The following is a 26,934-nucleotide window of genomic DNA, read 5'->3' as shown; positions in this document are numbered from 1 at the left end:
GCAGAGGAGCCTCCTGGAAGTTATTTGGGCCCAGTCCCTCCCGCTAGCTGGTTACAAGGGAACTTGGCAGGGGCTTCCGGAGTCATGGGGCAATCCTGTCTGTCCCACACTTCAAGTGGAAATCTGAACATTTAAGACTCTTCCAAGGCTCCCTAAAGTCCAACCTCTAACGTGGCATCACAAGCGTCCCTGACAATACCTCGTCTCACCTCTCTCTCCCTCAAATTCTGTGTCCTAGCCACACAGAACTCTTGGAAGCTTTCCGAACACAGACTTTCTCATGCCTAGATTAATGCCCACAGCACCCTTATATCTGGCTAACTCCTCCTCCAATCTGTTTTAAGGAAGATTTCACTTCAAAATGCTCAACATCACTCATCATCAGGGAAATACAAATCAAAACCACAGTCAGATACCACCTCACACCTGTCAGAATGGCTAACATTCTCAACTCAGGCAACAACAGATATTGGCGAGGAAAAGGATATGCGAAGAAAGAGGATCTCTTTTGCACTGCTGGTGGGAATGCAAGCTGGTGCAGCCACTCTGGAAAACAGGATGGAGGTTCCTCAGAAAATAAAAATAGAACTACCCTATGACCCAGCAATTACACTACTAGGTATTTATCCAAGGGATACAGGTGTGCCGTTTCGAAGGGACACATGCACCCCCATGTTTATGCAGCACTATCAACAATAGCCAAAGTATGGAAAGAGCCCAAATGTCCATGGATGGATGAATGGATAAAGAAGATGTAGTATATATATTGGAGGGGTTGTGGGAGGGGGGATGGGCTAAATGGGTAAGGGGCATTAAGGAATCTGCTCCTGAAATCATTGTTGCACTATATGCTAACTTGGATGTAAATTTAAAAAAATAAAAATAAAAAGATTTCACTTCACCTGAGAAGCTCTTTACTAAGGCTCCACACCACCCCAATTTGGGCAGGTCCCCCTATGTGCTCCCACCTTGGGCTGTGCATTTTAGCACTTAATGTACCATATGCTGAAACTGCCCATTCATTCAAGCTCTCCCACTTGACAGTGAGCTTCTTGAAGGTCCGAGAAATTATTCCTGTATCCCCAAGAAGCCTGTGAAATGCCTGCTATATAGTAATTACTCAGGAACTATTTAATGAGAACCAGATGAAATCTGGTGGGTGGTTCATTACCACTGACTCTCTGTAGCTTTCTCCATATAAAACACAAATACGTATTAATGCATGTACAACTTTGCTGCTGGGATACCTTAGCAACCATTTACTTAACCCACGGAAAAACTGAAACATGAAGATGAAATGGCTTACTCAGTTATCACAGAGTTAGTCTATGCCCTGATTAAGTGTGGAATCTATCCAGCAATTCCCTTTTCCACAGAATAACTGCCTATGTCCATTTCTATCATGTACACATACTCTGTTCTTTGATGCAGTATCTTACAGGTTTTGATTTCCAGGAAAATCTGACAAAGACGCCCTGAGTATTTACGAAAGTGACTTTATACCTGAAGAAGTAACACTGGAATTTTTTTCCTCTCCACATAAGCCATCCAAGTTCCAAACTACACTGAATGATCATCACACGCCCCAATTCCCAGGATTCTGTGTAATCATATTCTGTTGACACTCAGTCTTCCTCCCAATTTTCAACCTATCCCTGCAATCCAGTGTATGGTATACACAAATTGGTGGGAAAACCTTCAAGCACTAAATTTTGAAGCTTACGCTTTAATCATTTAGCAGGTGCAACTTGCAAAGTTTTAATGCCTCTCCCATGAACAAAATTCCTTAGCATAAAAAAAAAAAGGATTTCCCCATTTCTTCATGGCAAGTTCTCAGAAAGAAATGGCAGAGAAAATTTCTAAATAGCCCCAAATAAAATTTTTAAACAGTCCGAAACAAACATACAGTGGAAAAGATGTTCAAGATTTAAATGCTGGTACCTGTTAAGCCTTCTGAGCAATTAAGACTAGCATCTGCTAATGGCGATTTCAAAATAACTGGTTACCGGAGGCATGAGGGACAAATGGACTCAACAGGGATCAAGTCAATATACTGACTCTAAAGGGCACTGTACTGCTACCCACCAGGAGCTCTAAGATCATGACCAGATGAGAGAAATGCCTGAGTGAGCCAAGTTGAGTCTCAAGGCTGATGCCGTAAACAGGCTATTCATAAGGTAGCACTGAAAACCACGGTGAAACCAGAAAATCCCAACGAAATCACTCATGGATTGTTTATGCCTACACCACATCTAATGTACTGTGTTCAGCTCTTCTGGCCCTGGAAGAGCCCAGAACTGGGCAGCACAGGTAGCAGAGAACCAGAGAGGCAGAAAACCAAGATTTTTCAGAGGGGAGCGGGGGGTGAGGGGGAGAGGCAGGACATCACTGTAGGCACTGTCCTGCATTATTAAATCATTTTTGGATTTGACTCTATCACCTCTCCATTTCTACCCTATTTTCTAGGTTGTGCCAGTTTTTTGAAGTGACCATAATAGCCAATTCAGGCACATTCTACCTACAAACCTGTCATTTATTATGGAGATACTGACATCCAAAGTTTTGCTTTCTTTCTTAAACGACATAGACACATTTAGTATTTCCCAAATGGAAGGATATATTTATGCGTGCACAGACAGGAGTATGTGTTTAATATGGTTTGGTGGTACCCTATGTAATTAATGTGTTGAAATCTTTAACTGGGAATATGGAGAACCATTTTCCAATAGCCATGCTTCTGCCTTTTAAGGGCACATAAAACATTATTTGCAAGGCATATATGCTTTGCATGATAAATAACTCCCCCCGCCCCGACAGTGCTAAGTTTTGTTATATTTAGAAATTTAAGACCAGGAGCAAACATCTGTCAGACTAATTTTTTGCTTTTTCATAAGTGCAACTTTTTAATAAAAATTTACATCTAGATAAACAATCTTCAGATTTTTGAAACTTTAATAAGATTTTAAAAACATCAGGACTTAGAACTGAAAAACATACACGTTTAGCACACAAATATTGTAATACGAATCAACTCCAACTCCATTTGAAAACATGTGAATCAAATTACAGTTATAGAAGTTAGTTAATTCACATTTAAGCAAGTTAGCGCCTTGCTGAATTCAGCCTTTGTAAAAAAAGAGACTTAGTGCATATTGTAATGGCACAATGTGCTTTTGTACCATTTTGATTTTTTTTCCACCTTATTGAACAAGATCAAGTTCTTGAATGTTGGTAGAGAACAGCTAACTTCCTATGACATGTGAAACTTCCAGTGGTAACAGTTACATTTTGTAACAACACTTTCTATAGATTTCTTTTCCTATCTTAAAATTTTAAAAGCAATCATTTGTAAGGATTGCATCAACATCAATTTAGCAGAGGAAGATCAAACTTTATTGAAACTGCTTGCATACAAAATATATTGCACTATAACCAAACAAATGTCAACATAAAATCCAATCTGTTGTCGCTAATATGTACAGAGAATATTGCCCAAGAGCAGTTACATTACAAGGTCATTCTACCTTGGTTAATTATCTACAGTATTTTAAACCAAACAGCTTACAGATGATGTGTGCAAGGTACCAATTTCTGTTTTCAAATACTATACATTCCCAGAATAAATAACTAAAAATCAACATTAATGTTTGGCAATACTTTTAAAAGACTTTTTAATATTCTTGAACTCATGTGCAGTTTGTTGCCATTTTATATGCTTATTTGTATGCAAGGAAAAGTAACTGTAAAATGAAAATTCAAAGAAACAAACTCACAAAAGACATCAGAGGCAGAACTTCGGTTTGCACGGCTCTGTACAGATTCAGTGGTACCCCTACTTGGAGTTATTTTTTAAGAAAAATATAACATCTTAAGAGTGAAGGTCCTTCACGTATTTTTCCTCAGTAAATTTCATTCATAAAAATGACTCAAAAACAACCAAAACCCAACACATCAAAAAACAAAAGAAAAAAAAAACTAAAGAAAAGTATTTGTTAACCAATTCTAGTCTGCTTTCCAAATCCTCTTATACATTAGACCTAATATCTCAAAGTTTACAAACATTTAACCTGCTTCCAATGTTTCTTAGACAAAGTACCTGTACTTCACAGGATTATTATGCACACATGAAAATGACCTTCCTATCTCCCCCAAATAAGCTTGAAATTAAAATATGAAAAACTTCACAAAACTTGGGGAGGACAAAATAAAAAAGGCTAAGGTAAAATTGGTCATCAGGCCAAAGAGCAGGCATATCCTACTACCTTTCGACCAGGAAGATTTGTTCCTAGCTGAAAACATTTTAGCCTCTCAAATGAAAAGATAGTTATTTCTTCTCCTGTCTATACAGAAAAATTACACATCCCTCTCAATAACACTATTTGTCAAACTTCAGTGCAACAAAACAAAAACAGAAACAAGTTCTATTCTTTATACTGCCTAACCTGATGTTTCTGTAAGGAAAAAAATATGGAAAGCATGCATTCTTCTATAAAGTACTAATGTTTGACAGGGTTTGCTACATCTTTAACATTTAGTGTTTCCAACTTATCTTCCCTGAACTCTGCATCCAAATATAATATTCCTACCTGCCAAGATATAAAAAAGGCACAGATCATACAACTTTTTTTTTTTTTTTTTTTTTTTTTTTTTTTTTTGCTAATGAAAATGACAAACGTCACATCACACACATCTCAGGGTCCACTAAAATACTGGAAAAGTGGACCAAACATAAACTGACACAGGACATGAAATGACATAGTATTTCATGGACTTCTATAGGAGATTGAAAACGGAAGTGATTACCAAAAAAGCTATTTATTCTGAAAAACTGAAATGTACTGGCGAGTTCTCACCCAATGCAGGAAAATGGTCCAAATTAACAAAAAAAAATATCACTGCTCAGTACTTTAAAAAATAAACCAAACTAAAATCCTGCCCTGAAGTGCTGAAGTGTACTTAAAAGCAATGTTTCAAAATTTCAAGGTATCTTTTTGTGCAAATCTGGAAATTGTTGCTTATGGCCAATACCAAAAAAAAAAAAAATAAGATTCTTAACAGAATTTGTGTTCATTTCATGCCCTGTGCCATCTTGCCTACTATTTGTCTTTGGCCTAACAAAGTTTTCTAATATGGAATAAGAGTTATGGAAATGGTATAGGAAATGTAACTTCAGAATGATGCAGTTTAGGGTACTCCATTCACAAGCGGTTGCTGACCATCCACGTTGTCTGGCTTTTCCTTCTTCTGGTTACGGTCTTTACCCGTGCGCAGCCGATTACCTTCACTGGAGGTATTCTGTAATGTTTTAGTGTGGACACTCCTTTCATTATTGCAGTCAACTCTGATCTAAAACAAGTTATAGTTGTTATATACACAGACCATATCCTATTGTAATCTGTAATTGGCCTGACAAGAAATTTAAGCCTGAAGTGTAAGTTCCACGTGTTAAAAGGGGAAATGTGGGTGAGAATAGAAGAAGTGCAAGAAATTAAGGTCAGGTAGGAGCTTTATTTAGTTTACGATTTTAAAACACTCTTCTTCTTTAACTGGAACACACTGGTCATCTCACTGCATCCAAAGTTAGACAAAAACTCACAATCCTACCATGTCTTCTTCTAAGCAGAAGAAAACAGTGAGAAAGAAATAATTAAAATGAATTACTATTACCAATTACGATAATACATACTTATAATACCAGAGTTCAAAAGAATGGGTTTGTGGAACCCCAAGAGGGACACAAATTGATGCCTTCCTATTTCACCTTTACCAAGGACAGAACTCGACGAAGGTGGTAACTAGCCTTGGTTTACACCTTAATTATCTACCATGGGTCTGATCAACTTTCTCTACTGAGGCTCCCACTGTCTTACAGTAGAAAAATCTGTGTTGGTTTCTTATAGCTTGTTCAGTAAGGCAGGGCAGATGACTGTACAATTTGAATTCTGTCTGAAGAATAGTAACGGTACAGGGAAATCTGATAACACTAACGCGTGGAAGGACTGGACTCCCAAGATGCGTGTAAAGAGGAAGGTAATTTAGAAATGATATTCTAAGATTTATATAACAGTTTAAGTAGCAACACGGAACACTTAAAACACTGCTAACAGAATTCCAGATGCTGTATAAAAAGAAGATAATATTGACCAATGGGCTTAAAATACTAGAAATATCGATCTGTTTCAAGTGCAAATGCTACATATGTCAGAATGGCTTGCCGTAATTTCAAAGTGCATTTAACTGTTGGTTACGGTGTGTATTTTTTTAATGTTTATTTATGAGAGAGAAAGAGAGAGCGCGTGCATGTGAGCGAGCGAGCACACGCGCACACTCGAGCATTGGGGAGGGGCAGAGAGAGGAAGACAGAGCATCCCAAGCAGGCTCTGTGCTGACAGCAGAGAGCCCAACTCCGGGCTCGAACCCACAAACCGTGAGATCATGACCCGAGCCGAAGTCAGACGCTTAACCAACTGAGCCACCCAGGCGTCCCTCAGTGTATATTTTGAAGTGTTTGGTTGTCAAGGGTTTACTTTGATTTGGATCTATTCCCCTACACAAAAATGCAACCTTTTTATTTGATGCTCTGTTTTACTCTGAAGTATAATTATGAATATGCACCCTTTTTAACTAGTATGATCAGATTACCAACTTCATCCAACATGTCACTTTAAGTGGGTAATGACAAGACTGGCACATAAATGCCTGACATCTTTGTAAAGCCCATGTATGTACACTATTCCAGCAACCTCTTTATCTAGGCCTAAGGTCTTTTCTACGCTGCTCCTTAAGTACTTGCCAATAGTTAACACCTACTTAGGTCTTATTCTGTCATGAAGTTTCTGCTGTTAAAAAGCATCTCACTAATTTTGGGTGTTGGTCCCAAACCAATCCGTAGTCAATAAGGAACCGTAACTACTTGGATTAAGAATTAAGAGTTAAAGTGGGCATCTGAGTGGCTCAGTCAGTTGAGCATCCGACTCTCGGTTTCGGCTCAGGTCACGATCCCACGGTTCATTGAGTTCATGCCTGACGTCAGGTTCTGTGCTGACAGTGCAGAGCCTGCTTGGGGTTTTCTCTCTCCCTCTCTCTCTGCCCTTACCCTGCTGGGTGCTGTCTCAGTCTCTCTCAAAATAAATAAACAAACTTAAAAAAAAAAAAAAAAGATGAATTAGGAGTTAAAGAAGTAGAGGAGAATATGGGTTCTGGAAATGAGACACCAGGGTTCAAATATCACTCCACTGTACGCTAACTATGGGACCTCTTGGCAAAGGACTGAATCTTTCTAAGCTTCAAGTTTACTCGCCTATAGAATAGACAAATGAAACTACCTCAGGGGGCTGCTGTAAGATTAAAGGAGATAACATGCACACAAAGCACTCAGGAACAGTGCGAGACAAGCTCGGGTAATTTTAAAAATTTAACAATGGGTTCAGTGTAGGTGATGACCCACTGAGGTGGGATTCTCAGGATAGAGGCTGGCTATGAACAAGCAGCTGACAGATTCAGCATGTACTAGCTGAACATGATCAGCCCTGTCTGTCACGATTATTAGCTAGGAGACAGACACCTTCTTTTCCTCACTTTCTAGAGAGGACCCCCTAGCCCTGCACCTCAGGGGAGGAGGGATCCACAGGGCTTGCTCAGTTTTCTCTCTCATTACATTCCAGGATGTTCCTTTGCTCAGGGGAATTGGGAGGAACCACCAATGTGGTAATGTGGTTCTAATGGGCTCTCAAAGTCTTCACAAATGCTTAAGACTGCATATTCTCTAGAGAAATCTTCTTTGAACACTTGTCACAAAGATCTAAGATTGCCCACAGTTGTGATGTTGAAAGGAAAATACTTCACGTGTACCAGTATTGCAACTTTTGAACATGTTTAAAAATCAAGCAAAACCAACTTCTACATGTCAAACTGCAGCAATTCAAATAATTTAGAGGTAAAGAGACGCACAGCTTTACCTGGAGGGATCCATCTCCTGTTCTTCCTTTAGCCTCTCTTGGATTACGCGGGCGATTATCAGTTCGGGAGTGATCGTCGTTTCCTATAGGGTCATTTTCAAAAGGATCAACAGTTACTGACTTTGGCATGCTTATATTGAAGTTCTTTATCCCTATGTTCTCAACTTATTCAGACCCCAGAATCGAAAATATATAATCAACAACCTAGTGATTCCAGCCACACAATGCTTAGAAATCTAGCATGCTAGCCAGGAGACGATATTTCAAAGGCATTACAATTCTGCATCCACTGTGTTATTGGTCAACCTGTGCTAACGATCAGATGTTATGTGTAGAATCCCCAAAGAAGCTGAACTAGTTACCAGTGTTTGTTCATATATTTATTCCACACAAGCCATAGGAAGGCTGTCTAATGTTCTGTCGATCACCGCTGAGCCTTTCGTCAGGTGACCAGTACAAAACAGGAGAAATGGGGTTTCAGTAACATATCCTTGAATCAGCAAGATTTCTCACAGAACTTCAGACAGTTGTGACAATTCACCTTTATTTATTAAGAAATGAAAACCGAGGAGTCTGGGTGGCTCCATCAGTTGAGCGTCTGACTTGGTTTCAGCTCAGGTCATGATCTTGTAGTTCGTGGGTTGAGCTCCACATCAGGCTCTATGCTGACAGCGTGGAGCCTGCTTGGGATCCTTTCTCCCTCTTTCTCTCTGCCCCACCCTGGCCGCGTCTCCCTCTCAAAATAAATAAATGAAAAAAAATTACAAGAAAGGAAATGGAAACCTCTGTACCTTTGAAGCCACCTCCGCGTCCTCTTCCTCCCTGTCCTCTTCCTCCACCACCACGCCGTCGACCGTCTCCTCTGCGCAGAAAGTTCTCCCTCTCTTCCTCTGTTGGAGCTAATGACCAATCACTGAGTTCATCTCTGTGGTCAGATTCTGTTTCAGAAGCATTTGATGCTTCAGAATTAGTTCCTATCGAGAGTTAAAAGTTATATACCGTTGTCCGACTTAAAAAAAAAAGTTAGGTTAACAGAAGCTTCCAGAGACGTTTCAGGGGTAATCCAATACTCTTCCCAAATTTATAAGCCCAAAGAGTATTATCACCTTCCATTTTGTAAAACAAATTATCTTAAATTCAAAATGAAGGGTTTCACAATGTTTGACGTAATTTTGGTTTTAAACATTTTTGGTTCTCGTTAAGAAGAATAAAAGGTATTTTATTAACCATCTAAGTTCAAACCTGAGTATGCCACATCATTAAACAGCTGTGCTCCTTTAAACATCTGCGCTCTCTGGAGGAAAAGTTGTCTACAACAGTTAAATGCAATACCTTGATAAACAAAACCTCTATAAAGAGAGTTCCTTTTAACAAGGTTTGGCCCAGGGACAGAGGGGAATGCATACATTTTGCTCACCTCTGAGAGGGTGGCAAAGACCACCATGGCAACTGTCTCAGGGAAGGGTCTTTTGTGGAATCAGGGATTGAACTTAGCTCAAGGGGGATGTGCTCACCTGGTCCACAACCTTCCCTCCCACTCCCACTGGAATAATTTATCATTAATAAAGGCATTATTAAGATAAACTCATTATGCATGAGGGGTGGGTTAATGATATAGGGGATGGGAGTGGGGGAAAAGAGCTCCACGGTGAGGTGGGACTCCAACAGCAAAAAGAACACACTGTTGGGAGAGGGGTTAAGGGTTAGGTTCAAGGTTGGCCTTAGGAGTAGGTGTCTCTCTCCCCCACTCCAGAATATCAACTCTACTACCTCTCTCTCTTCCTCTGTTGGAGCTAATGACCAATTATAGCTTCACCATTATAGCTTCTTTCCTGTGGATCTTGAAGGCTTTTCCATCTTAAAGAGTTCCTTTTTGAAATGCAAATATTTGTGAGATGGATTATACCTTATACCATTATTAGCAAGTTACATAGTAGATACACAGTTGAGCAAGAAAGACAGTAGGCACTGGCAGGTGGGGACAGTGTTGTTCAGTGAAAGGTACTGGGAGAGAAGAAAGAAGCACTGACAGAAGAGCTGGGAAGGCAAAGAGAAACTTTGCCTGCTTCTTGACTGTGCCTAGGGCTGACTTTGGCCATGACACTCAAAATCACCTTATGAGCCATAGGATGCAGAGCCCTGATTTACACAGTCCATCCAGCAAGTATGACCAGCACATGCCTGACAAAAAATGAGCCACAGCACACAAATGAAAAAAATTTTGGCTATACAGTAATAAAATCAGGAAAGGCCTTAAGAAAGTCATCAACACACAAGGGCTTAAAGCAGATTTATCCCCGGTCAGAACGTGGACAGAACTCACACCTGCCCTGTAAACTGTGTGTGGTATCATCAGTTTTTAAGTCTAGGTCTCTTGCAACACAATTTGACCCACTGTGAATTGGAAACCATGTAGTGAGAAACCGTTATAATGGGGTTCTAATGAATATTAGAGATTAGCAGCTATTAAGTCTAGGAACAGATAAAGTTACTGAGTAAAATGCTTAGTTTGTACCTGAAGTATATCCAGGACCGCGTCTGCCGTGCCCCCTATTTCTGTAAGGTCTACTACCTCGACCCATTCCTTGACCATCATCAGTCACATAGCCTTTTTCCTTATCTGTACGATTTGGTGGTGGTCTAGAACTAGCTCCAATCTGTCGCAACTGCTCATCAATTTGTAATCTCTCCAAACGCAACTGGTCTACTTCCTATTTAAAATATACAAGATAACAGTAAAAATAATTTGACATTTTACTTAATAATACCTTTCTCCTTTTCATCAGATAAAAAAATATACTGGAAATATTTCAATTTCAGCTCTAAATTTATAGTAAACACTGTTACACAGAATTATCAGGAAATTGAATGGTCTCCTTACAAAGAAAAATTACTATAGATAACAGATTATTGATGACCATGATTAGAGATACAACAAAAATACTCAGCATTAAAATTCTACTGAATAGAATTTGACGTTGTTTGATTTGGCGCTATAATCCAATAGAATCTCTTAAGGCACAGATACGCTAGTTTGGGGACTTCTTGATGACAGGATATCGAATAAAGCAACTCTAAAATACAGGCAAATGACAGTTAAGGCTTACCCAGCTAACCTTAAAAATCACACACTGTAAACAATCTTAATTGAAATATATTTGCCAGTTAATATCTTAATTTATGAAGCACTGAGTTTGAGCTATCGTCTGCTTTCAAAGAAAATATCCTATGGTACATCTTTGGATGCAATTGTACAATTAAGGAAAAGTTATTTCCAATGAACTGAAAAATGCTCACATGCCTTATATGGTGGGCGGGGGGACAACTATTTAAGAGCTGACCAAACAAGTTAGGTCTTAACATCATGCCTTGAAACCTCTTAAAGACTGCAGCTCTGCTAGAACGAGTACAATGAACAGTATTGATGTTGATCAAAATATACACCCGGGGTCCACTGACAGACCATTACACACAGTGCTTCGGATATGCTGGGTTCTGTCATATCCAGATAAAGTCCCAATTCTAACCCTTGTCCTTCAATCTACCCATACACATCTCCTTTACTGGCTTTAGGGAACTGGATCCATAACTCTAGTGATACCGGGTGTCTGAGTAAAGCACAGGCCATCACAGGGACTGTCTACGTGGACAGTCACTGGATAAGCCCCTGTGTTAAGCTAAGTTCTTAATCTTGCTTGTGGAAGCTTCTGGAAAGGAAAGGGCAGATAGTTTGATCTGTGCTCTGAACCAGAATTTCTGTTTTACAAAGGACCTGAGCAAAGGAGAGACTGCGTGAGTGGCTTACTCCAAGAGTATAGTTATAGCTCATGGAATGGGTGGGTGTATCTTGCAAAACAGAATGGTGGTCCAGGTTATCCCACTGGGGCAAAGCAGTCACCTTTTGGTGAGAGATGCCAGGCCCAATCAAGGGAAGATCTGGTGATGGAAAGAATGGCAACAGGACAGCTGCTGATAACCAAAGATATTCAATTGTGAAGAGTAAGTAAAAAGATCTAAAAAAGAACATTAGTCAAAAGAACAAGGGATTGGTTACAATGCAACCCTAACTCTCCAGGTCATTGGAATTCTGTAAGCTAAGAATATGAAGAAACACATACAACAGATTACAAATAAAACACACTTTAAAACAAAAACAAAGAAGCAAACCAACGGGGTACCCTACCCATGCAAACCTTGCTGGATGAAACCTTCCCATTTTCAATTAGTAACTGACCACCAGAAGGAGGAATGCAATGCCTAGCTATTGCACTTTTTCCTTCCTTATTTGCATCCAAGTCAAAACTGTTTCTTTCTTTCAAGAAATCAGCAAAAATGTTAAGATAGCATCATAAATAAAATAGGAAGTTAGATTATTTTTAAAATACTATTTAGTATCAGTCACTTGTAATTTTGATGTATATGGATATAAAGAAGAAATTAGAACAGTGACATGGGTAAGACTCCATTTCATTGAACTATAGAACATTCAGGCCAAAAGAAATTTTAAAAACCATCAGGTATAGGGAGAAGTGACTTGCCTAAAGTCACATAAGCTAGTTCATGGCAGAAGACAGACTAGAAGCAAATCACTACACTGCCAATTAAAGTGCTCTTTCCACTATACCTTGTGGCCTCCTACTTCCTGATTTCCAGTTGGCAATCTAGGAGGCATAATTGTACAAACACTAACTACAACGAGCATCTACAAGACACAAATTGTTTACATTCTGTATAACGGAGCATAGAGAAAAATGCAAGGGGTAAACGTTTAAACATAGGACTTCATAAAACACTGGGATTTCCTTGATAAATGACATAAAAGGGACAAACAAAGCCAAGTGTTACAGACACAAAATTTGGCCTGGAAAAAAGTCACAAAGGCTAGAAAGGATCAACTGAATGAAAAGGCTATGTACAGGAGTATCTAAATTGAGTGTAAGGGTTAAACAGAAGAATAATGGGAAATAAGGGAATTCACTGAGAACTGGGATACCGGTCCTTAGATTTATGATGACAGAAAACTGATTTTTGTTTTCAGAAAGAATATAATATAATAAGCAAAACAAAGTGAGTATTTTCTCTATTACCTTTTACAGGTCATTCATCGTAATGTACAGGCTAGAATGAACCTTCACTGATGAAAGATAGACTGTGGAGTTTTTATATGTTAGCACAAAAGGATCACAAGTTAAAATTCTTCTTGTTCTCACCTTTAAATAGTTCAGGTGATAATCCAGAAGAACAGTGGCATTAGCAATGCTGTCCTTTGTTCCCACAAAAACAAATGGTACCATACCCTGAAAAATAAATGGCAACAATGATCCTATAATATTAATAATGGATTAATCTGAAAAAATGCAAATAATGACTAAATTCCTAGCACAGGGCCTGACAAACAGTAGGCACGCAAATGTTTGTTGAAAATATAAAGCAACATCTAGAAACAAAAGTAGTTGGTACATTTTACACATCTGCTGTAATGATAAATCAATATGGCAACCTCTTGAGTGCAACAGATTATTGTGTTTTAAAGACTACTATTAAATGTTGGCAAAATCACAAATTATGTAATTCCAAAGTATACAAGCTCTGACAGAAGATGCATAAACAAAACAAATACTTTAAAATAAAATAAAATAAAATAAAATAAAATAAAATAAAATAATTAACATACTACAGGTTTTATCTAGATCAAATTCTTTAAAGAGAAATTCTAAGTTAAATACTAGGGCACAGAAGTAAAAACTAAATCAATTTTGCTAACCAAGTCAAGAGTACAAACAAAACACAAACAAAAAGAATTAGAATAAATTAAAAGGAACTAATTATTCTGTGCGGGATGGGGAGGGGCAGAGGCAGATTGATGAGCACAAAATTTAGCATTTCAATACATTTTAATACTGTACTCTAAAAATAGTAAAAGGTAGAATCATATGGAAAATTTGATCTTTTCTCAATGGTACTATTTTCATATAGAGATATGTTTTTAAAAAGGAGTATATTAAAATTTTATACTTCTAGCCCATCAGTACAAATGAGAAAAAAATTTTTTCTAGTCACAAGTTATAGGTGTCGTGCAAACTAATACCTGGCAATTATCACATTCAAAGTTTGACGATACTTCATTTTATTACTGACGAAATACATATGATTGCTGATATTCACACATGACTATAGTAAACCATACGGTGGCTTTGACGAGGATATAATTTTCTAGGCAAAGTTTCTAAGTATGAAAAGCCAAGACGCTGTCTCTTTAGTAAGTATCACTCTTTGAAAAAGAGCATTCATTTGATAGGTGTGACTGCTTTTGCTTGCCTGCTCAGTAGACAGCATCTTAAATGTATGTGAGGCTGGAACAGGTTTTTTTCTTTTCCCTTCCACATGAACCTGGCTGTTGACGGGGAACAAAACTGAACAATTAGGAAATACTGCTTGTAGAATGACCTTCATTTGGTAGGCAAGGCACCGCTTCCTAGTAGCAATGATCACCTAAGAGTCAGGTGCCACAGAAGACCCATGGGCTTCATATGGGTTTTTGTTTGCATTGAGTAACACATAGACTACTGAAATAATCAGGACTATGAATCAGATCTCCTTTCCTCAAAAACACTTTTGACTGTTTTTTTCCCCAACTGATGTCGTTACAGAAGCAGTTAAATCTTATTATTTTCCAAATTGTCATATAATGAAATGCTACACTCTTCCCTCTGGATCATGTATGACCAAAATAAACCTTAAAACCTTATGTCACAGATTTAGTCTGATCAACTTTGCAGCAAATAATTTTACAATGTTTTCCCTTTTCCCCATGTCCAAACTGTTGTACCCAAGTGCCACTCTAATTTGAGCACATCACTAGTGGACCAGAATAGTAAATTAAAACAAAGATGGGCAAGAGCACAATGGTGGCCTTCAATATAGACACCCGGAGAAAGGGACTCCCTGACTGGCATAAGAACTGGGCTCCCCAGCAGAGAGGAATATCCGATCCACTTGTGGTTATATGTCCCTTTATAAAATGGCATTTTTGCTTTTAATCTCTGGTAAGTCATAACATTTTCCCCATAAACAGGTCTCTCTGGCCACTTAGGGAGCCCTGTCCTCAAGGAACTCATGATGTGGCCAAAGAGATTCACCAGTCAATGTCTATGTAGTATGCGCTGCGAGAGGGATGAGCACACTGGAACACAGAAGGGGGCAAGGCTCTGGAGGGAGGGGACCTGTGGCAAGTACACGAAAGAAAGCTGCACAAGGAAAAAGGTCAAAGCAAGGTGGCGAGTTGGAAGGGGAAAGAGCGCTCTGGCAGAGGAAACAAGTGCATAGAGAGAGAGAACAGTGTTCAGAGAACTCTACTTCAGTATGGCCCAAGCCGCTCTGGAGGGCAAAAGGGAGGAACGATCAGAGGTGACAGTGGACAGGTGGGCGTCAAAGCAAGGCCTTACAAGCAACAGGAAGGAATTGGAGCTCTCACCCCAGGGCAATGGATGAACATACCCCCAAACACTCTTCCACCATCCCCCAACCCTGATGATCATTTGTAGTCTCTCTTAACAAGGGGCATAAACATTGAAATATAAAATTAAAATGTATTTTTCAAGGAATGTTTTCCTACCTGCCAAGCCTTGAGTTCAGGTTTCTGGGATTCCCCTGCTACAATTGATGAAACCACTAACACCTAAAGCAGTATAAGGAATGCAAGTGATGTCATTAACTATAACAAATGATACACAGAAGCCTGAACGCAGGACTTTCACTGTAGGACTTCTAAACCCATTTCTAAACAGTTAGGTCAGTTCAAATATTGAAAACCAGTTTCTAAAATATGGCTCTAAGTAGTAACTAATGCATCTAACAGAAGGTACATTTTGAGCTACCACAACCTGTAAAATCTCAAGAGATACAGCATGAAATAATGAAAGACCACCCTCAAAAGAAAAATGTGATCACTAAATGTAACCCCATATTTTATGTTTATAGCATCACATTTGTCACTGTGAATAAACTGAGAAGTAGGTAACACTTTGGTTTGTAATCTCTCATATAAGCTGGCAATCGGATTTCAAAAACAAAACAAAAAACAAAAAACAGAAAACAAAAAAAAAACAGGCGTAGCCTTATAAGCCTAACCAGAGAAAACACCTAAAACACCAATTGTGACATCTGGGTCAAAGAAATTACTTTGAGTATAATTCAAAGTGATAATTATTTCTTACCCTCTGGACTTTTGTACTGTTAGGTTGAGAAAAATGAGTGCTGTTTTCCTTTATATCTATATGTTTTTTTTCTTCTGAGGGAGTAGGTCCAACCCTTGAGTTACTGGAAGGTAGGGAATTTGGTGGCATAATTTCCTTGGTAAAAAACACAAAAGGAAAAAATGACCAATTTAAAAGACTGTATTTAGCTCCATTTTTGTATCAATGACCATGTTTTACAAATATAAATTATCATAAACATTTTTGGCAGAAAAAATTACAGAATGCAAGTATTATGCAGTAAAACACCCAAAAGATTTAGCATCAGCTAAAAGAACCTTTCACAAAAGAAGATTCGACAATATGTGAAAATTATGGCAATCTGGGGGGGATTTCAAACAGTACTGTTGCACAGAAGAGTATGTCCTTGCCTCCCCCAACCCACACAAGTACTTTTACCAAAAAGCATATATTCATGAAGATAAAAGTGAGGATTATAACATTTAAAGACTGGGAAGAGATGCTACGCCCAGATAAAAATTTAAAGCACACAAAATAAACACACATACACACAAACTCAAAAAGCCAAAGGATGAAAGCCAGAAAACCTAACCAGTGACCCAGCTTGGTCTCTGTCGGCAACATTAAGTAATATTTGAAAAGTGCCTCATATTCTTTTTTTTTTTTCATATTTTATGACCATCCATTTTAAAGATTAAGAAGATTTCAAGGGATTCAAGTAACTAGTCCCAAGTCACTGTCCAACTATGACAATGACTGGCATGGTTAATTGTCAGAATTCTTACATTCCCAGTATGTGCATATTACAGAGGCCTCAAATTTATATGTTGAATAAAACATTAAGAAACTTTTATCAGACAGCACTCCTAGGTGGCTCAGTCGGTTAAGCATCCTGCTTTTGGCTCAGGTCATAGTCTTGTGGTTTGTGAGATCGAGTCCCCGAGTCGATCTCCGTACTGACAGCGAGAAGCCTGCTTGGGATTCTCTCTCTCACTCTCACTCTCTCTCTACCCCTCCCCTGCTCATTCTCTCTCTCTCTCAAAGTAAATGCACTTAAAAAGAAACCTTTTATCAGACAGACTAGAAACACATGCACTACAACATACCTCTTCTTGGGGAACACTTTTCTCATTTTCAGCCTCAATTCTCACCCTCACGACTCCTGACTTGTCCACAATTTCCTGAATCAGTTTTCCATTTTTTCCTATTACTTTGCCTAAGTGAAGAAGTGAATAATTCATGTTTGGTTTTACAATCGATCTCAAACCAGTAAGCACTCTCCACTGTAAACTATCACATTATATATAAAACTGTAAGATTTCAGGGCGCCTGGGTGGCTCAGTCAGTTGAACATCCAACTCTGGATTTCGGTTCAGGTCACGATCTCCCGGCTCGTGGGTCCAAGCCCCATGTCGGCTCTCTCTAAATAAATAAACTTAAAAAAGTGTAAGATTTCAAAACCGAACCAAAACAGAAACTCTTTTCAGAAAGAGTTCAACTGGTTTGTTTCGTTAACTTGTCACTGTTTAAACTATTTTGGTAAAGTGTCAGAGGTATTTACATCTCATGAACTGATGGGGTAATTTTGAATCTTTAAGGAAGTTCAAAGATAGGGTCTTATTTTGCATAAAAGGGTATACTTGAAACTTGCTACAGTGGCATGTATCACTCTGCAAAATTCTGTGAAAGGAATTAAGGGGAAGGACACATACTAGAAAATACATTTGCTTATTCATTCAACAATTTCAGTTCTATCTGTACCTGATTTAAATCTGCTTTTCTGCCCATGGTAAATATTTTTAGAATTTCATATGGCACATTTATAAAAGATACTCCAAGTCTCAAAGTGATTTAAGCAGCTATACAAACACCTAAAAGAAGTGCACATTCTTGAGGCCAATGTGTTAACATGATATTACTTCTGTGCATCGCTCATAGATTTTATCAGTATATTAAAAGGTGAGGTACAATTTCTTAATCTTTTATTAGTCACAGAATGAAAGATTAGGAAGTCACACTTTAAGTAAACTCAAAATCACAATGAGAAAACTTAAGCCAGTTTGAGATTAAAACATCTGTTAAAACTCCAAAGACGTCAAATATCAGTAATTAACAGGCACTCTTCCCCTCATTTTGTAAAACTGAATCAATCATAGCCTTAACCGGGAAACAACTGCTTTCATAGCCATCAGCATGCATTAGTGTAAAGCAAGACACTACAAATGGAAGAAGTACTGGTCTTAGAATTTGACATGTGAATTACCTGGGATTCTAAGAGCCAGCCCTCCCGAGGCACCTAAGGCACCCCTCCACTGGCCAGCTCCATCATGTGCTTGCTCTACCACCTCAGCAAAGGCAGGAATAGGGGAAAAACTGGAAGCCCAAATTTGCTTGGAGTTAATCCTAGATATCAGAACCTAGGGAAAAGGCCTCACAATAGGATCTTGTGGTTCATCTAATCAGCATAACCTTGGCCCTCTAGCCGTATCTTGCAGCCTCACTCACCCTCATAACCTCTTTTGACTGGTCAGTGGTCAGGGAACAAAACTGACACTAAATCAGGATTCCTGACATAGGTAGGTCCTTTCATCAATTATTTCTGCTTCTCTTCTCTTCAAATGAAAGAGGTGGGTGGGGGGAGAGAGAAGTTGTATGGAGTCATCCCACAGTTCATTTTTAATCTAGAAAATTTGGATTTTCGTGAATGAATGCTGATTTTAATAAATATCTAAACGAGTTAGGAAAGAAAAATGAGTTTGTCACATGTTGCTATTAATATCTTAACCATCCTGAGTATTGTGTGTTAACTATAGCTAACAAAATAATTAAACGAATTCACTGTCAAAGTGGGGTGAAAAACAAGCAAATTTTCAGAAAAGAATTGACAATCTGTGTACATACTAGAGTTTGTGAAAAATAGAGATCATAAACCATATACAGTGTGACTCCAAGAAAACTCATTCAATACTAATTAGACATCTCCCTAAAGATCTGCCTTGCCAAATCTTTTACAAAAATGCTTTCTGAAAACTCTCAACATTCCCAGTATTGTAGTAGACAATCTCTAAAACAGAACTGTCTTATTGTACTCACTAGAAACTAAACAAAACCCAGGCTGATCATACTTCAGCAGGCTTGCTTTCTGTTGAAAGGTCAGTTCTGGGACCCTCTTCTCTTTAGGTGAGACCACAGGTAGAACCTACTTTTAATAGCAGATAATGCAATTCTGCATCACACAGTTATTTCCAAATACCAACTGACAGCTTACTACAATTCTGCTCTACTGAACTGGATGGAATTGTTCTCAATGAGAGGTAATATTTACAGAGTTCCCTACTACGTGCAGACCTTATAAGGTAATGTATATCTATCTCTAGCTTTCTTCCTACAACTTCCTGTTTAGTTATCAAAGCAATTCTGTGAGGTGGACACTATTATGACATTTTTAGAGGTAAGGAAAATAAGAGTCAAGGGGGCTGAATTAGTTATAAGGTTAAATAGGTACCAAAAAGTGAAGGAGGGACCGAAATCTAAATCCAACACCCGAGAACTTTCCCCTACAGGCATCATGCCATTCCTCAAATGCACTTCAATGAATCTGACACCGAAGTTTTTGTTTGGTAATTATTGAAAAAGCAGTCTATTGGCTATATTTTATAAGAATTCCTAAATTTAAGAGAACTTTTCTAATTACAAAATGTATGCAATTGCTTGAAAAATTGTAAACAAAAGGAAAAGAAGTATCATTAAAAACCCTACTTATTCTTAGGAAATCAGGACAGTGCTATCCGTAAAACTGGTGTCCAAGTTATCTCGATAACATCACATTCTTTAGCTGTGTGTCCAACACAGTTGAATTAATAATTCTGCATTAATTTTACCAGTCTTGATCCTTTAACAAATTTTCTTCAGGAGAAGAATATTATTCCCAGTGTTTTTAATGGCATAGGAAGATGTTTATAATTCTATGCTGACAAAAAATAAAAGCAGGCTAAGCAGGACTGAAACTATGAGAACAAAATGCATAGGAAATCCTTATTTTCTTCTTTTTTAAACTTTCCAAAGACCTGGCATTACTTTTTATAATCGGTTGTGATATCAAGTTCAGGAAATAAAAAATGTATAGGCAGTATGTCCCAATTTTATGTATAAATTAAAAACGTAGGTAGTGCTCTTGATAAAAACTGCACCTTATTTTGATTATGTTCTGCTAAAGACATCTGCAGCATTTGAGAGCACTGGTGAAGAGTTTCTGGTATTTGCTGGTACTTGTGATGGTCATAGTAATCAAACAATAGCACTCAAACTCAAAATGGAGAATTAGTGTTAATGTTGCAAAAAGCCCCGGAGACCTTCGGAGTTACTTTTAGCTTTGCAACTTACTAGATTTAAGTAACCTACATTCAGATCTTCAACTCAGAGATAATTAAGAATGCCATCATTTCATAGCCCATCAGAGATCAAATACCAATCTCCTCCAACTTGTAAAGTCCTCAAATATCATTTGTTTTAAGGAAATATATTTAATTTTAAGATATAGAAGATACACACTGAAGAGGCTGTGCAAAATTTATCCTTCCAGGCACTAGTAGGTTTGAACTAGCAAAGCAGTATCTTTTGCACACCTTCTCAGTTTTGAGCATATTTATCAAATATTTTCTGTACACTGTAACAACAGATCATACTTCAAAGATACAGCTTCAATTAAATGACTCTCCAAGTGGGTGAACATGAAATTCTATCGGTATAACTAAATCGTTTAACTGTTGCTTTTGTAGTGTATGTCAACGTAATTTCTGACTCACCAACTAAGTTCCTTGGAACCTGTATTACATCTTCAGCAAATTCCAGAAAGCTTCTAGCCTTTTTCACTGCATCCTGATCCTAACAGCAAAGGGGAACAGATTTAAGACAAAAGATGAGCCACATGAAATATTGTTTATTTTAGAAAAAAGCTACTTAGTAAAATTTTACCTCTCCATAAATGTGAAATGTGCAGGTATCTTCATCTAAATCGATAGCAGTGACCCCGGGTACCTTTCTAGCTTGCTGAATATTAGCACCATGAGTACCAATAGCCAGACCCATCAAATCTTCTCGTACGATAAACTGCTCATGAAACCTCGAGGCAAGTTGCCTTGAACTCTGAAGAGAAATGCACATTTGATTAATATGCTTTATCAACTATTAAGACAACTGTATTTAGGTCAGCCATGTAAATTATCTTGACTCTACGTATCAGGGGCCTATAAATTACTTTCAGTTGTAAACTTTCAAGGTTTGAGAACCACCCCACCCTCCCCGCAACAGCATAAATACTTTTTGGGTTACTGAAGGTCAATGCCATCTGAGAGATTTTTGTTAATAGCAAAGGGCTTGTTGACAAGTTTCCAAGGTAACTTTTGAAAACCTTTTGCAGGGCTGCCTTAGTTAACCAATGACATCAACCATGTTATACTTAAGAAGCAGATCAAATGTTCCCAAATAAAAACCAGCTCACTGGATCTGACAGACTCAATGTTATTTAAGTAAAAAAAGATGTTTTAACATATTTTCAGAAAATTGTATTCACTTCATTTTTATTGAAGGATATCAGTACATATACATATTTTTTTGTTCTTTTTTTCCCTGGAAACTGCACCATTTCTGTAACTTATCATTAAATACTGTGGTCTAGATATCCCTCTGATGAAGCGATGACATTAAAACAATACTCTCCTACCCCCACCTCCCCAACCTGAGGAAAAGAATCATAAAAAATTGCATCAAATGATTGTAGAATGTCAAAGATTTACAACTTATCTTGCAATATGCACGTGCAACCTAAAAAGAGATCAGAGTCTGTAAGACCTTGTGATCTGGATCCACAAGTATGATGAATTCTTTCAAATCTTCAGTCATGACTGAACTTAGTTACACGGAGACCCCAAACTTGTGGATAATTGCTCTCTTTAAACAGCATTATCAAAATTTAATGTTTAGTTCTAGCATGCCATTAATGAAAACCAAACATATTAGTGGCTCATGTTGAAAAATGGAAATTTCGTATCTGAATATGTGGATCTCTTTAATATTAGTAGTGAGGAAAGATAGGCATGCACACGAATTTCTCAGGATTCAACGTACCTGCTAACTTGAATGTATGAGTGTAACTACTGTAAACAATTTTAAAAGTATAATATCCATTTTGTAGATTAAAGTAACAAAATGTAGCAAATATTCCTAGGGCTTTTCAAGAAGTCTTGTTTCTGAGTCCTGGTTCATTCACCTGGTTCATTCTTTTCACTGATAATTTTCTGATAAATGGTAAGCCAAAGGTATCGTAACAGATCATTTAAGAAGAATTAGATGTTTAAGAAGAGGCAGGAGTATGTTTTCCATAATACTCACAATGAAAATAAGGAGGCTTTTCTTGCCTAAAAGTTATGAGAGAATTGCTAAAGAAACCACAAATGGGTGAACACAGGGACATTAATAAAGAATGAGAGTAAAAACCAATTAAACAGACCTCCATGGCCGTAAGGACAACAAAGTAGCAAGAGGAGACAGGAATGTCTCCTCTCCTGTAAGAGTTCAGCAATCACACATCAAGTGGGAAGGTGGCAAGTTTCACAGGCTATTTACAAGAATACAGCCTTAACTACCTTCTCTCTTAAAATGCAATTTGGAACTCTTTTTCTTTATTGTTTTAACTGCATGGTGTTTTCCCTCTAATGAAATGAATAATGATGAGCAACTCTGGAATCTGACAATACCTCGAATTGGGACATTAAAATCCATTTAGTTTCTATGGTAATGAATGGAAATACTAGACAGTTATCAATGAAAATAAATGTATGGTGATGGAAATTACTGGAGGATTAATAAAAGTAGATAAAATGCACCTGAAGAGACGCAATAGTAAGTTAGGGAAATAGCCTCTGGCAGGAATCTGAAGACAGGAGTTTTAAAGAGTGACAACCAATTAGAATGAAGAAGCTCTATACCCTTTTAAACAGAGATAAACATACATAATGAAAGGAATATGTTAGATATTTAAATACTCTCTAGTACTTATATGATAACATGTTATATGGAAGAAGCATTGCCTCATTTTATTAGCAGCTTTGATGAACTTCTAGACAAAGTGAGTTGACCAGAAGTTCCTTAATATACATCAACGGCTACTTAACTCTGAAGCCTCAGGCATGAAAAACTTTAGTATGCTTAGGCTTTGTAGAATTTAATTTTTCCAAATATAAAATATAGGGAATTGCTAAGAAACAGTAAATAAAGGACAACCTGCGCATATTCAAGTTTTATGACTCCACAGTTATCATTTCTAGATAGCCTTCCTTACAAGCAGCGCTAGGGAAAGCCACATACCTCTAGCTGCTTACTGGCTTCTTCATTCCTCAGTATCAGAGACAGCTTAGTGCGCAGACTCCGAAAGTGCATGTCAATTAGCATGTGTGCTCGTTTTGAGGTGACTTCATTGATAGACTAACGGATATAAATCAATATCATTATTATCAAAGCAAATACTCCAAATGAAATATACCAAAATAGCCAAGTCAAAAACACTCACCAAAATGACAAGCTGATAATTCTCTGAATCGTAAGTTACAGAAAAGGCACCAACTGCCTTTTTAAAGTCCTTATGTGCCGATTCTTTGGCACACCTAGAAATAAAAATATCCACTGTGAAGCTAAGATGTAGGATTAGCAACTACTGGCATAAATACAAGCAGAGATTTGCACCTAGTACAACTGTGAAATCATGGTAAACATAATGCATGCAAAATATGCTATATCCATTTAGAAGTTTAGTCCCTTTGTCGTACATCTCTGAAATACTTAGTCCACTCCAATAATTGAAATTAAAGAGAAAGGTTCCTTTGCTGTACATCTCTGTAATACTCAGCGCAATCAAGCATTTGAGATTAGAGAAAGGAAAACACCAGTTATGCTCTTAAGAGATTAATTGTGGTCTTAGATTACCAAAGGTGACATTATTTAGGGGAGGTACTCTCCTCTGCCAAGCTTTCTTATTTCAGTTATGTAGGATTAGTCAGTAATTTTCTTGAGTTAACTGTTGAAAACTTTTGAGGATAGCTGCAGGGTACCCAATTTTGTTTGGTTGCTTCTTTTCTGTAAGAAAAACTGCTGACCAACTTACAGGCGAGAAGGAAATGTATATGAATCGGAAAGCACAAAAATTTACAAACAAATGCAAGCCATTTTTTCCCCAAGTTCACTGAATTTAAAACTTGAATTCTATTATTTTAAACTTTATATTCTTTTAAATTAATTGCATATCACCTGTAAGTCCTCAGCATTTCTTGCATACCAACTTACATTTGTCGTAAGTCTTCTGGCACGTCCAGTTTGATTTTATGAAAAGTATCTTTTGTGGCAGGTTTGTTGGGATTAACTGATCGTAGACGTTCGATTGTGACAATTTCATTGTATGTAGCATCACATGCTGCATATTCTATTACATAAAACTGAGAGAAATAGATAAAGTCATGCTTGGTCATAATGTTTGAAGTAAGAACAATAGGCTATACCTAATTCAGTTATCTTTAAGCTCTCTAGAGGGAAAAAATTGATCAACTAACACACATGAAACATACTGAACATGTGGAGAAAACATTTTAATGAAATGACAAGTTACATATTACTTTAAAATAGAAATCCACACTGAAATAGAATACATGAGTTGAGAAAAGGAAAATAGTATAAAAAATTTTAAATATGCATTTTCCTACCTCACCCTTTATCATCCTCACTTTAGCTAACCACCAACAGCAAGGCTCTTTTTCATTTGCTCTGGAATAAACCTACACAAAAATTACAACATAGATTATTTCATAATTAACATCATTCAGAAATCTACAGATTATCAGACAATGAAAAAAATTATTAAAATGAGCCAGGTGTCTTTCAAACCCGTATGTTTTATGCCTCAAAGTAGACTGCAACCTTACATCTAGACATGGATACATAATCAGAAACTACTTGATTAACTGGGAAAGCCCTGTACAAAGCGCCTTCCTATTTTCTTTGTTCTATGGCAGTAATCATCAGTTCTCTGCATATGAATACTCAAGAAAAGCTGGCTGTTCATAAACCTGGGCATGCTTTCCTTGGATACTTTGTGAGCTACAAAAACGTATCTAAAAATGTACAAACTTGTTTTTGTTTTAGTCTAATAAGTACCTAAGTGATTGGAAGTTATTGGCCCTGGCTTGCTGCCGGCTGCATGGTCACTAAATGAGTGAGGCCTCTGACCGCTAAGGATACCACCCTGGCAGTCATGTCTCCTGAGGCCTAAGCAAACAGAACCTGGGTCACTCTCTGGTCTCCTGTCCCCTCCCTCTCCCTCAACTCCAAAAATTGGACAACTCCATGCTGGCAATCCTCTGGATACCATTTTCCTGCTCTCACATACCGGATAGCTCTTCTAACCTATCTCTCTAGTGATCTCAAAGTTCACTTACAATGTGCAGCATGAAAGCTTTGGTGATGACACTAGCAAATCAAGGTTAACAGGAAAAGAGACAGCACAGTATACATGAAAAGAGAGAAAGACAAATACTCAGAGGCAGAAGGAACAAACAGGGAGGACAAGGGGGATAGGAAGGAGAGGACAGGTGAGGAGAGGTATAGAGCCTAAGGCTAATGAGTAACTCAAGGCTCCAACTCGTCTCCCTTTTGCAACTGAATTTAACAGTGACACAATGCAGTGACAAGTTAACTCAACCTACCTTTCTCTTTTGCCCCCATCACTTCTTCACAGTTCTGCTCTAGCCAGAGGAATAACCTCAGTTAATTGTTATATAATGCAGTGAGGTCATCCTGAGAACAGCACCTCATTGGTCCCCACAAGCCATGTGACTAAGTTGGGGGGAAAAGTTCCCTTAATCCATCACTATTTCAAGCATTCCTTATATACACACACCAAAAGACCCAGTGGTCTTGTGTCCTTTTTACAACCTAAGTTAATGGTTATACAATATAGTCAGGTACATATCACTGTTGGGCAACACGATGAGGCTACAGTATCTCATTGGTCACCACCTGTCATGTGACTCAGTTGGAAAAAAAAAAAAGTCTCCTTTGTCCCTCTAAACTTTATTAGAGCACTTCTGACACAGAGAGACCAAATGTCCTAGCCTTCAGGAAGCTTGTAATCTCCTGGGGAAGTGGACAGCTAAAGGTCCTCAGGTAGTGATGGTGTTAGTGTTTCCTACTAGGACACCTCACAAAACCAAGCTCAGCTCCTTATACCTGGTAGGTACTGAGTACATTTTTGGTAAATAAATAGTACTTGATTCTATTTCCACTTTAGAAGGAGAAAAGAACACGGGCCTAGACATCCAGAGACCTTCCCTGAATATTCTGTAAATTAAAATTACTGCCCCATATCACCTTCCATCCTCTTAATTTTTTTCTCTAGAACTTAATCTGCCATAATTATTAGCTACTCTGACTAGAATGCAACCTCAAAGGCAGGAGACTCTTCAGTTTTCGTGTACCACCTGTACCTGGCACAGGAAATAAGAATTCAAGGACCTAGTACACTTTACCTTACCTGTATATAAATGTCTATTTAGCCGCTGCCTTCATACCACAAATATTCACGAAGTTGCAAGTATTAACAAGGCATTGTAGAGAACGAAGAGAAGCAGCTTAAGATGGTGTGAGAGGGAGGAAGGAAACAACACAGACTAACTACAACATAAAGCAGACTCCAAGTGCTGTAAGTCCCAAAAGCA

The 26,934-nt window shown here is 37.9% G+C and overlaps 1 protein-coding gene across 21 annotated transcripts in view; it reads right to left on the bottom strand.

The window, feature by feature from the left end:
* The window catches only part of FMR1 (FMRP translational regulator 1), a 50,509-nt gene that overhangs the window by 9,411 nt on the left and 14,164 nt on the right, over positions 1-26,934 (bottom strand). For 3 of the 21 annotated variants that reach the window (XM_045472982.1, XM_045472989.1, XM_045472999.1), the window contains 14 exons: positions 24,925-24,996; positions 24,512-24,660; positions 23,742-23,835; positions 23,540-23,656; positions 21,149-21,319; positions 20,980-21,058; positions 17,281-17,390; positions 16,175-16,309; positions 15,574-15,636; positions 13,169-13,255; positions 10,474-10,669; positions 8,750-8,932; positions 7,959-8,041; positions 2,935-5,346 (listed from right to left, as the gene is read on the bottom strand). In XM_045472982.1, the coding sequence (XP_045328938.1) occupies positions 5,185-5,346; positions 7,959-8,041; positions 8,750-8,932; positions 10,474-10,669; positions 13,169-13,255; positions 15,574-15,636; positions 16,175-16,309; positions 17,281-17,390; positions 20,980-21,058; positions 21,149-21,319; positions 23,540-23,656; positions 23,742-23,835; positions 24,512-24,660; positions 24,925-24,996 (1,701 nt within the window). In that variant the 3' untranslated portion in view covers positions 2,935-5,184. Of the gene's footprint in view, positions 1-2,934; positions 5,347-7,958; positions 8,042-8,749; positions 9,752-10,473; positions 10,670-13,168; positions 13,256-15,573; positions 15,637-16,174; positions 16,310-17,280; positions 17,391-20,979; positions 21,059-21,148; positions 21,320-23,539; positions 23,657-23,741; positions 23,836-24,511; positions 24,661-24,924; positions 24,997-26,934 lie in introns of those variants that run through there. The other 18 variants (XM_045472985.1, XM_045472983.1, XM_045472988.1 and 15 more) reach the window with 18 other exon arrangements.

Source organism: Leopardus geoffroyi, chromosome X (genome assembly GCF_018350155.1).
Source record: "Leopardus geoffroyi isolate Oge1 chromosome X, O.geoffroyi_Oge1_pat1.0, whole genome shotgun sequence".
Lineage (NCBI taxonomy): Eukaryota > Metazoa > Chordata > Mammalia > Carnivora > Felidae > Leopardus > Leopardus geoffroyi.
Note: the sequence above shows the minus strand (reverse complement) of the source record. Positions and strands in the feature narration are given on the sequence as shown.